This window comes from Polyodon spathula, chromosome 5 (genome assembly GCF_017654505.1).
Source record: "Polyodon spathula isolate WHYD16114869_AA chromosome 5, ASM1765450v1, whole genome shotgun sequence".
NCBI lineage: Eukaryota > Metazoa > Chordata > Actinopteri > Acipenseriformes > Polyodontidae > Polyodon > Polyodon spathula.
In genome coordinates, this window is record NC_054538.1 from 44,958,045 (window position 1) to 44,970,854 (window position 12,810).

The following is a 12,810-nucleotide window of genomic DNA, read 5'->3' on the forward strand; positions in this document are numbered from 1 at the left end:
GGGCCTCCAACCCAACTACAGCCGTATGTTAATGCAACACAATGCATGCCCTGTCGTGTGTTATCCCGTACTCACAGTCTGCCTAATCTTTTGAGAAGTGTGTATGTACTTACTGTTGATATTCGTTTCATGGTGTGCCTAGTCCTGTGTCATTACACAGCCTTTGGAGAATTTGTGAAAATTAAATGCTATTTAGCAAGTGAGTATAGAAGATACTAGAACCAAATATATTGACTTGGGATAGCATTATTGGAGTTGGCCTAACAAGGCTTTGCAAGTTTTGATTGCCAGTTTACACTGACTTTGGAAATTATATTGGCAGTGCCGGTTGCTTTTATGCTGCTGCATGGTAGGGGAATAAACTCCAGTCATGATAGTAGAAAATGTAATAAATGTATTTTGCTAGTACGGAACGTGGGAAAGAGGTTACAATGAGTTGTAAACAAGTCCCCTCGACTTGGTATACCAGGGCAGCATTCAACTACACAAATGTTTGCAAATGTGTGTTAGTCAAACACTACTGTACCTCTTTAGTCTGTTACCAACAAACATTTGCAATACATGTTTTGCCTTGTTGTCTTGTTTTTGATTACCCTGTGCTTGGGCATTTATTGTGAGATTCAGTTCTACATGATGCTGAAGTTGATTGTGAAACACCTCTTTTTTTTCATGGTACAGAGACCTTTTAATGTTGATGTTTATGTCATTGATGTGAGATTTGTTTATCTTTTGGTTTCTAAATCTCAAGATCTGTGAAAACATCCTGATCCTTTGCTTGCGGGAGCTGTTTGAATTCAGGTTCATGCAGACCGATCCTAACTGGTCCAACTTCTTCTATGATCCTCAGACACACAGGGTAGGTACTGCAACAGCAGCAGCTTCTTTCAAAACTAAAATTGCACAAGACAATCTGAAGCAGAATTGCCAGCAACACAACAAAATAGGCTTCCAGCTTTACTGCATGCATGCATCCCATCTGAACTCAAACATTTTTGTTTTTGGTTGTTAACATTCATTTGACTTTGAATTGTGATTTTCAAACTACCTAGAACTGCCACGTGGGTCATTTTGACCCATACATTTTTAAATTGCTTCAATATGAAAGACAAGCTATCTGATACAACTCAGAAGTTTTATTCACGCACATATCAAACATTTGGACCACAAACACTGTATTTAAATGAAAAAATAAACAAGGATTTATTTTCAAAATGAGAGCATATACAGCATGACTACACACCGTGAAATAAAGTAAAAATTTCTAAATAAATTATTGTGTAAACAGGTATGTGTACACACAAAACTGTAAAGGCAAAACTATTTTTTCAAATGATAACATAAAAATGAATATATTACACTAATTCGAGGCATGTAAGCCTGTGCTGAATGTGCCTCTGTACCTGTTGCACTGTAGCCTGTATTCTACTGCCGCCTTGTATTACTCTTTGTTTATTTGTTGTGTTTATTTATAAATTACACTTCTCATACACTTGTAAGTCACTTTGGCTAAAGGCATCGGCTAATTATAATAATTAATGTGCAGCTGGGGCACAGCTGTCACTATTCGGTCTAACTTGATCATTCAAAGACCAGTGTATGAACACGAACTACATTAACAATAAATAAATAAATAAACAACACCCAAAAGAAGCACAGTCCTCACAGATATAAAGCAAAAAACTAAATTCCTGTTCAAAGTTGGCACATACAGCGGACTACAAAAAATATGTAAACAGATATAAATGGTGAGGATGGAAACTTTTAAATGTTTAAATGCCAAAATGGGCTTGATTTTTTAGTATTACTTAAGGCCCTACTTCATTTGTGATATTATGGATCCCGCAATATTAGCCTTCCACTGCAATGTTGATTTTAATTAGCTTACTTTGCAGTCCACAATTTTGCATACATTTTGAGGTTTGCAACACACATTTTTCCACATTATTACAGTATTTCCTGCTTTGGCAATATTTGTTCAATTTGTCATGCACATTAAAACTTGAACAAACTCATCCAATCACGCGAAACTTATGTTGCTAGGAGACAAACTGTTGTTTACATACAGTACAGTCATTCCGTGTGTGTAAGCAAAATGGCAAATATTGCTAAAGACTCAAACTGCAGAAAATATCAGTGTTTTAGACTGTGCAGAGCAGTGTCCCAATCAATTGCATGCTGACTATAGAAAGCTGTTTTGTACAACCTGCAATGTCATGTGATGCTCAATGTGGTGTATTCTGAACTTGTCAAGGCATTCTGAAGTGCAAATATACAGATTTGGAGAAATTGCATAACCCAGTGTTAAGGGAGTACATTCAAAAACTAATTCCAAACACAGGTGCTCTTCCTTCTGCCTAACAAGCTTCACCAAGATACCTAAAGTGTTTGAAGATAATTATGTACTGCATATCATTGCTGTACCACAAATGAGTGACTCGGAAAAGCTACAATCATTTCTTTTGGTCAGTCCTGTTCTTAATCTGGTAAATTATTCAACTGTGTCACAAGCTGTCATCAAGTGCCTGACCAATTTTGATATAGACTTTAATAAGGTGTCTGGAATAGTGACAGACAATGCAACATATTGTACTCGAGCATGTAATCCGTTTCTACAGGGGCTACTTCCTAATTCAGTACATGTAACGTGCAATGCACATATTGCAAGTCTGGCTAGCAATCAGTGGCGTGTTCATTTTTCTAAAGTCGATCAATTCACTGCTGCAATGAAAAAAATGTTTAAACACTGCCTAGCTCGCAAACTGCGTTTCAAGGATTTCTTTGCAGAAAAATACCTTAGTCCTAACTAGGTGCCTTTTGTGTCCAGAACCAGTAATGACACACTGTGAAATTCATGGTTTGAAGCAGTTACCACGCTGAGCATGTAAGTGACTACAGTGAGTTCATTGAAAGTGAAATAGAGATTTCACCTGATACTTAAGTAATGGACAGACTGATCTCACTTTTAAATGACATGAACTTGCCACTTGACAGTTTGTTGCTCAGAATGCCAAACAATTGATGAAAACAATCAAATCTTTTGAGATGTGCCACATGTGTAAGAGTTGTTGCAGTGAATGTAGAATTAAACGTTTGTCTCTTTTTGTTTAAATTCTAAAGGTTGCCCTACTAGACTTTGGAGCTACAAGAGGATTTGAGTTGGACTTTACCGATAACTACATAGAGGTGAGAAACCACACATACATACATGTTTGATAACTTTGCTGTGGGTTTGTTACATTTTTGTCTTGTTTAGTTGTTGCGTCCACAGCAAACGTAGTACTAGAAACTGAATGTACCCGCAGTTTGTCAAGGCATCGACTAGAGGGGAGGTATGCCTTAATGTAGTCTGTTCAAATAACGAAGACAGAATAACTAAAACAGAGGTCAGAGAACCATTGGCAAACTCAGATCACAACTTGGTCTCATGCTTTTTAAAACCTCAAAAGACTACAGCTAATGTTTACAATTTTAAAAAGGTAAACTATGAAGGAATGAAACATTAATCTAACAGTAGATTGGAGTAAAATAGAGAAAACATCCACAGAAGGATTGCTATTGTTTTTTAAATGTAGTACTAGAGGCACAAAACAGTTGCATCCCAAAAGTTGACAAATCAAAATCTAAAACAAAATAATATCAATTAAAAAGTCAGAGAAAAAGGCACTTTACAGCATGTTTAAAAGGCACCAAGAACAAAGTACACAGAAAGAGTACTTAGAACTGGAAACGCAAGTCAAAAAGGAAGTTAGAAAGAACATTGCCAAGGGGCCTAAAACCAATTCCAAAAAGTTTTTCCAATATTATGACTGAACATTCAAGGAGGAAGTAAAATGTCTTAGATACAAATGGCAAATCATAGATGAAGAGAAAAAAATTGCAAATATATTTAAATGATAAATTTCCAGACAAAATGGCGAATGCCGTTGCAGCAGCAAAGGTTATTCAAAGTGCTCTAAGACAGTGTTCAGAACTAGGCAAACGCATGACAAATTACATTTAATAGAGAACGTGTAAAGTAGTGCATGCAGGCAGTACAAATGTCCACTGTAAATCCCACATGGGAGAGACTGATGGGCAATGAAGAATGAAGCCAAAAAAAGGGGCTTATCTGAGCAATACACGTAGCCCCTGCCCCACAGAGATAACACAGACACAAAGGAGATAGCTGCTTCCACATACAGCGCACAAAGAATATCACAGATATTTTGCAGAGCTTTTTCAGATGTTATAGTAATAAAATGACTTCGATCGCATTATTTAGGAGTTTGGTGATGAAACGAGTGATTAGTAGAGGATTTATCAGTATGCACGACTACGAAGACAGCGTACAAGGGGTGGGGCTTGGCTGGAGATGCAGTACTGATGTCCTTTTGCTATGCAGGGCCTTTTACTCAGCATCTGTAAATTAACAGTGTGTGTGAAAATAAATTGGACCTGATGCGCCTGACAAGCGCTGAATAAATGGGCTGCTAAGGGTTAACTTGAAGCATGAATTGAAAGCAGTAATACGTGCCTCGTATGATGAACTCCACACAGTGAACTCCCAGTCTCCATGTCTCTTGGGTCAGGAGAACAGCCGATCTCTTTCCCAGAGATCTTTTATATAATCTTTTTTTAGTGCAAAGTAATATCCCTGCTCTATAAAGCCTCCCCTTCCTGAAGTATCTATGTCCAAATTTCTCCTGTGTATGCTGGGGTTAGGACTCGGTATAGTTTTTGCCGTTACATACTTACTTTTTTTTGTTTGTCGTTAAGTAAATTACTATGTAATATTTTTTCCCTTTCCTCTTCTCTCTAGCACTGTTTATTCTGTTGATTATTGGGCTTTTCACACATGTCTTCTGTGTGGTTCTCCTCGTTCACCGTCTTGTGGCAGAGATGTTTGTCTTGTGTGTTGACATGTCAGTTCTGCATTCTGAAATATCACACGCTTCATCAGCTAAAATGTCAACTAAAAGACAAAGCAGCTCCACAGAGCGTCGGAGTTCCGCTCTGTCTCCCACAAGGAAGAGAACGAGTAAATCCATTGAATACCGCGGCAGCAGGGAGAGAGATGCAGTGGCAATTACTGAGACCCCTATCGAGGCTACCCAGCCGACAACTCCACAGGAATTCTTGCCCCAGAAAACTGATATGTTTTTTTTCAGTGGCTGCAAGAGTTTGTAAGCTCAAGACAACCTGTGGCTCTGCAAAGGGTAACATCGGTGGCTGACGCAACTGCAGCAGCTTGGAATGTGCAAGACCAATACTACTGTGCTGACACATGCAGTATGATGATGTCATGGATTCCGCCCATGGTGATAACGGGTCTGTAATTGGAGAAGGTGTTTCAATGGTATACACTAATGCAGAGGCCGTTTTGAGAAGGATGTTCTCTCCTCTCAACGCTAATACCCAGACTTTTTGAGCATCTTAATGCAAAGGATTAACAAGCCTTCAAAGGTTTTCCCTTCCATGAGGCAGTCTGGAGGCCCGTTGAGGCTTTATGGAAAAAACCTGCATGTGCTGCTTTTACACCAGTGGGTGCAGACAGGAAAATCAATACCACCTTGAAGGACTACGCTGCCTCCACTTACAATATGTACGTCAACAATTATCAAATCCACACAGCCAAATATCAACACAAATTATGGAGCCAATGTCTGCTGCTCTACAGACCCCTACTCCAGAGAACGTTGAACTCGCCATGCAGCTTGCAAAAGAAAGGAAAAATACTGCAAAAATCCAGCTGCAGGCAGCATGTGACAGCACCAACAACAGAGCTGGCGCTGTAGCAAGTGTTGTCCTCTGCGAGATTTTTTCTTCAGATAATCATCTGTACCTCTTTAGTCGTGACACACAATCCAAGATCGTGGTGTTACCATTTCAAGGAGATTTACTATTTGGCACTGACATCAAGGATAACCTAACAGAGATGGAGGCAAGGCAAACCATTAGGTCCTGCTCAACAGGCAGAGGCATACCCCCTAATAAGGGGTATTTAATAGGTAAAAGTTTCAGGCCTCAGCCAACACAATCAACCTTTGGAGGACAGAGCAGGTTCCAAAGGGGACAGGGCTCCAGGCCATACGGATCCTTCCGTGGCTTTGTCAGAGGTAGAGGCAGACCCTCTACATCCTCCTGATATTTTCCCGGTCCGCAACTGGTGTCGGTCCACCCCTCACTTCTGCCAGTAAGGAGAAGAGTTTCATATTGGCAGAAAATAACATCAAACCCTTGGGTCCCGGGGCTCATACAACACGGCTACAAAATACCATTCCGGTTCCAACCACCAGCAATGGACTGGTCAGGTCCACAAGGTGTCTTTCTACAACAGGAGATAAAATCCATGCTCCTTTTCTGTGCCTTAGGACTGGTCCCATCATCTTCGCAGAGGTAGTCCAGGTATTTTTTAATACTCAAAAAGAACGGGAAGTTAAGACCCATTTTAGACATCAGAAGCCTGAACAAATACATCTGAACAGAAAGGTTCAAAATGATATCTTTGGAGACTGTCATCAAGCCAGTTCAACCCGGAGACTGGATGGTCTCTGCAGACCTCAAGGATGCCTATTTTCATCTTCCCATACACAACAATTACAGGAAATACCTTTGGTTTGCCATCAAGGACTGCATTTACCAATTCAAGGTGCTTTCCTTCGGGATCTCCACAGCCCCCAGAGTGTTCACCAAGGTGGTGGTAGAAGTTGCTGAAACAAGGGCATCCACGTTTACCCCTACATCGATGACTGGTTGATACAGGCTCCATCCAGGAAAAGGGCATTCGAACACAAAGACACAGCCCTTCAACTGTTTCAAGACCTGGTCTTGTTAGTAAACAGGGAAAAATCAGCATAGTCTTTGGTGTTCCTGGGGGCCCATTTCAACACAATATCAGGGAAGGTGTATCTCACAAAAGAGAGAGTGACCACCATTTTGACATCTGACAGGTCATTTCAACGTGGGAGTCAGGCTGCTGGCCCATTTCTTTTCAACAGTTCCTGGGGCACATGGCAGCAACAGTTCCTCTGGTAAGAAATGCATAATTGCACATGAGACAACACACAATATTGTCTCCTTTCTTCATGGAACCCAACTCTTCTAGACACTCGCCGCGTCAAGGTGTCTCTGGAAGCAGCTACAGAAGCAATATGGTGGCAATTCTCACCCTCGGGTAACAGGCGGGCTACAGCTGTCTCAACAACATCTGACACACTCCTGTATACAGACGCCTCCCTACTAGGGTGGGGAGCACAAGTATAGGGAACCTGGTCACTGAGACAAAGAAACCTCCACATAAACCATCTGGAGCTTTTAGCAATCTTCCTGGCACTGAAACACTTTGCACCAAATTTAAGACAGGAACACATGCTAGTTCTTAACAACAACACCACGTTAAAATATGTAGTAAAATACGTAAATCACCAGGAAGGTACAAAGTCGTGATCTGCTGTCTCAGAACAGAGGGAGGATGTTGCACAACAATCCAGCATGGTTACAAGAAGCTGCTTGGAAATTGAACGGTGGCAATTATTAGATCAGGGACTATCTGAACAAGTAACCAACATCTTACTGGCTTCAAAAAAAAACATTGACTTTAAGCCTATACAGGTAAATGGAAGGAATTTGGCCATTGGTGCAAATCAAAGTCTTTGCACACCACAAACATAAATCTACCAATTTTTGTATCCCACTTGTGCCACCTATTCCATAAAGGTCTTGCGCTTTCCTCCATCAAAGTGCACATCGCTGCAATATTGAGCATTTTACTTGGCTGGGAAGATCACCCAGTAGGTTCTCACCCCACGGTGTCCAAATTCCTCAGGGGGGTTAACCACCTAAAGCCCCCATGGAAACATATCCTTCCAAAATGGAACCTCAGTCTAGTGCTGAATAAACTCACGTGGCCACCGTTTGAACCCATGGCAACATGCAACCAAAAAAATTCCTCATGTGGAAAACGGCATTCTTGGTAGCAATAACATCCACAAGAAGAATAAGTGAATGCGGGCACTGGTCATTGATGAACCCTATTTCCAGATCTTCAGGGAGAGGATTGTCTGCAGACCTAATCCTCAATTTCTGCCAAAAGTGGTGACATGGTTCCATCTAGGTCAGATCATAACTCTTCCTGCTTTTTTCCCCAAAACTGCATAAATCAAAATCAGAGGCCAGACAGCATTTAATTAATGTCAGAAGAGCACTTACTTTCTACATTCATAGAACCATCAAAATAAGACCATCAGGACAGCTCTTTGTAGCTTTCAAGTCACAAAATTAAGGTAAACCTTCAATTCACAAAATCAAGGTAACCATTGCAAAACACTACAACTTAAATGTGTCGTCTTCTCAGCCAGCCTTTACTCACTCTGTATTTGTGGCATCGGGCACTACAGTTTAAGCTTCCACCCTTTTTTTCTACTTCCTATGGTAGGTTCACTTTGTGTGTGGAGTTCACCACACGAGGTAAGACGACGAAGAGTACCTGTAATATGGTTTCTTCGTAGTATGATGAACTTCATACACCTATATCCCACCCTCCTTCCCCCTTTCTTTGTTTTACTTTGGGCAGTTAGTTTGGAAATTTGGACATAGATACTCCAGGAAGGGGAGGCTTTATAGAGGAGGGACATAACTTGGCACCAAAAATTGATTCTATAAAGGATCTCTAGGAAAGAGATCAGCTTTTCTCCTGAACCACATAGTTTGGTTATTTTGGGCAGAGCCTGAGTCCACATGGAGTGTTTTTCATTGGTGGTTCTCGTTCTGACACGGTCCCTTGTTCTCCATTGGTCTGCTATTCCGCCCCCTGTCGGCTAGATTTATATGATGGGCTGGTTCCTGTCTTAGATGTCAAAGCATCTAGAACTTGCTGCACAGAAAGAGTCATTATGCTATCGTGAAGATAAACCATTTGTTCAGCAGTTGTTTTTTTATTTTAAAAGCATTTGTCAGGGGGAGTTTGTGACCAGAAACCAAAAAGACACAGAATGGATTAAGATTCCCCCTCTGTTTTAAATTCTTTTACTTTCACGCACAGAATGATATTATGACCCACTCTGACGCTACATGGTTTAAAAAGCATGTCATTTGCAGACAGGCTAAAAACATGTAATCTATTCAGTCTTGAACAAAGAAGAATATGCAGCGATCTGATTCAAGCATTCTAAATTCTAAAAGATATTGACAATGTCGACCCAAGGGACTTTTTCGACCTGAAAAAAGAAACAAGCACCAGGGGTCAGAAATGGAGGTTAGATAAATGGGAATTCAGAACAGAAAACAGGAAACACTTTTAAACAGAGAATTGTGGGAGTCTGGAACCAACTGCCCATTGATGATGTTGAAGCTGCTTGATGAGATTCGGGGACCAATAAGCTACTAGAAACCAAACAGGCAAGGTGGGCTGAATGGCCTCTCATTTGCAAACTTGTTCTTATGAAGTGCTACATATTAATTTGCTGATATTTTTTCATTATTTAAAATGTGGAAGAAACTGCAATTTATACATAATTAAAATTGATCCCAATTTAGCTCATGCCAAATACCTGGTGAAAAAAACAGAAAAGGGTCTGTGGAACACAGAAAACAGAGAAGCAGCTGTATTTTCCATTTTTACTACTCCTGGTCCTGTTGAGGTTCAGCTCATTAATAAAGTGACCCCTTTAAGATGGAATTGACCACCAGACACAATATGAATCAATAAATATGTATTACTTGTCATGACACACATGCATCAATATGAACAGAAAGTATGTAACAGCTAAGCTCAAAGACAGTTTTGATTTTGTGATTCATAGTGATCATTATCTCAAATCTTTGTCAGGTTATCAAGGCGGCAGCGGATGGGAATCGAGAAGCGGTGCTGAAAAGATCCATAGATATGAAATTTCTTACTGGGTATGAATCAAAGGTAAGAAGACAATAGACAGAAGAACCCATATACACTTTCATTGTAGAAAATTGTAGAACCTTACACAAGCAGTATATGTTTGCACATAGTGTTTTTAAAAAAAAAAAAAAATCTACATTTTAAAATGAATTAAAGGTGAAAGATTCCAAACTATTTGTAAAGACAAAATAGTGGGAAGCCACACAGCTGTGCTTTGCTCCTGCATTTCCCATGTGCCACTACCTGTCTGAGGGGTGATTATTCGATTGATGAGCTCTCTCTCTGCACAACTGCCAGCCTTGGTAGAAATAAATACCAGTTCATTCTTAAATAGTACTCCTAGATTGTTTCTTTTAAAGATGATCTGGTGTATGTGAGATGTAACCACAGGATTTCATGCTTTGTTATGATAGATGATGGAGAATGCCCATGTTGATGCTGTGATGATCCTGGGGGAGGCTTTTGCATCTGAGGAGCCGTTCAATTTTGGCTCCCAAGGCACCACCCAGCGTATCCACAACTTGATCCCTGTGATGCTGAAGGAGAGGTTGACCCCTCCCCCAGAGGAGACTTACTCCCTGCACCGCAAGATGGGCGGCTCGTTTCTCATCTGCTCCAAGCTCAATGCCCAACTGTGCTGCAAGCACATGTTCCAGGAGGCTTACACCAAGTACTGGAGTGGAAGGAAAGACGGACCAAACAAGTGATGAAAAACTGTAGGCATGTTGTTTTTAAAAGCCTGCTTCGACTGTCAATTGAATATAAAAACTGCACATTCTTTTTTTGGTTTTCAATTTTCTAATCTTGGATTTAATTAAGAAATAATACTTTTGACAACCAAATTCATGCACCTGTATGTCCAGCAAGCCCCATTAAACAATCACCCCCTTTTTTGTAAATTTGAAAGCTATACTTAAAGGAGAAAAACAAGTAAAATAAATGAATCCGTAAACAATGTTAAATGCATATAAACTTAGTGGTTATTTTATGTAACACAGTGTTTACATTAATGGAATGGTAAACCCCTGCAGTAATGCCACATGGCTTTTCTGTAATGCTGCAATGGATTGATAACAATATCTCATTCTGAGCATATTGCTGTCCTTTTGGGAGGAGAAAACAGACTACCTCCATGTATGGGAGAAATAGTTAACATTTATTTCCAATGTAAAAATGTGTAAAATTTCTCAATAGTGTATACACATCCCTGTTGAACTGCACATGTGGGGGCATGTTTAATGGATGCAAAAAATGTTTATTAGGTTATTCAGTAATGCATACATATGGCCATTTCAGCTGGTAAATATGTAAGCAAATGAGAAATTTTACTGCATGGAGTGGCATAAGAACATGCATACATATTTGAAAAAAAAAAAAAAAAAGTGGTGTTTTTCTACTGAATTAATTCTCGCACACAAATGTATTAAATGTAGTAAACCTAGTAAATTTAATCTGTGTCTTACAAGTCTGTAGATGAGATACAGTTCATTAACATTGGAGTCCGAGCTTAGAGTAGCTGTTTGCAACTTCTAAGTTTGGAATTATTTGGGGGTTTGATTTATTATTATTATTTTTTTTTTTTTGGTACTAGAGCTCGCCACCTTTTTTTCTTTTTGATGTACTGAAACTTTTCATAGCTGCTTTAACTAAGACTTACTGTGACCAGGCTTAAAGTCTTACATCTGTTTTTTCTGGTAGCGATGTATTTGATGTTTTTAAAGCTACTTTTTCAGGTTTGTATTAAATGTATGTTTCATTATCAAGTCCCTTAATAGTGTTGAACTGATGAATAAGATTTGTAGGCAGTGTTTTGTTTGTAGGCAGGGAAATCTAATAGCCTTTATGATTTGTTTGGTCTTTTACATAAGGATTTTTTTAAAAAATATATATATAGATACTTTGAATACAGTATATGCTAATAAATGTGTATAATCAGGGATCCAAGAGATTAAAAATAACTGTCCTTTTATGACTGGTATATGACTTAATGTTTTTTTTTCCCCAAATAACACCAAGGTTCATGTTGTATAATGTGTTTGATCAAGCATTACTAAAATAATATGGAGGCCAGGGCCTGCCAGTCTGTCTCCCTGATTTTTGTGTGACAGACACACTGAAATGCAAACCTTCCAGAACATTTTGTTCTGACTTGTCCTAGATACTTTTAACTGTAAAACAATAAATCCGGCATATGCCAGCTTGCAAGTTGATCTGCTTCTTTAAAATTAGAATGTATTCAGATTCAATAACTAGCAGTCAAATTGGTAAGTGAAATATACTGTAGTCTTCACTATAATCACAGTGGTAATTTTGATGTGCTTTTTTGTATTAAGCCATCAGATGTATGACCTGCAAAATGAATGTAAGTGTAAGAGTATGCTAGTTGAATACAATAAGAAGTAATTTAAGTTAACCAGCCTTTCTTGTACTATTCACAACATTTTACTTCAAAGCTAGATGGGTCTTTGGAAACATTGAAAAGAGAGAGGGTTGTAGTGTACAGTTGATTAGTTAGTTAATAAACATACATAGTGCAGTATCTCATGCTGTAGCAAAACTAGTTGTCAGTTCAGATTTTCCTTGCAACTTGCATAATATGTCCGGATGATCAGCCTGTAAACCTGCAAGGTTGTAATCTACATCGATATTTGGTAGGAACTGACAAAAATTGGCCTTTCATATAACAGATATACGTACTGCTAAATTTGTTCCCCCCGGCTAGGAAGAGCATGCCGCATAAACACGCACACCATGGAGTCAGCTGTGCTCTTGCTCAGGTAGGTACAGATTCTGTAATCATGCATTGTTGTTCAGCTCCAGCATTTGCCATGCTACTGTACTCCTGAGCCTGTGTTACTGTACATATCACTTGTTCAGTATTTTTTTTTTCCTAATTTCCTATTTAAAGAAAAAGTTATGTTTGTTAATGACTGGGGTAT

At 39.3% G+C, this 12,810-nt stretch overlaps 1 protein-coding gene across 2 annotated transcripts in view; it reads left to right on the top strand.

The window, feature by feature from the left end:
* Positions 1–12,076, top strand: part of LOC121315987 (atypical kinase COQ8A, mitochondrial-like) — a 54,419-nt gene extending 42,343 nt beyond the window's left edge. For both annotated transcript variants that reach the window (XM_041250644.1, XM_041250645.1), the window contains 4 exons: positions 749–856; positions 3,118–3,183; positions 9,806–9,892; positions 10,285–12,076. In XM_041250644.1, the coding sequence (XP_041106578.1) occupies positions 749–856; positions 3,118–3,183; positions 9,806–9,892; positions 10,285–10,578 (555 nt within the window). In that variant the 3' untranslated portion in view covers positions 10,579–12,076. The remainder of the gene's footprint in view (positions 1–748; positions 857–3,117; positions 3,184–9,805; positions 9,893–10,284) is intronic.
* Positions 12,077–12,810: the final 734 nt, after the last annotated feature.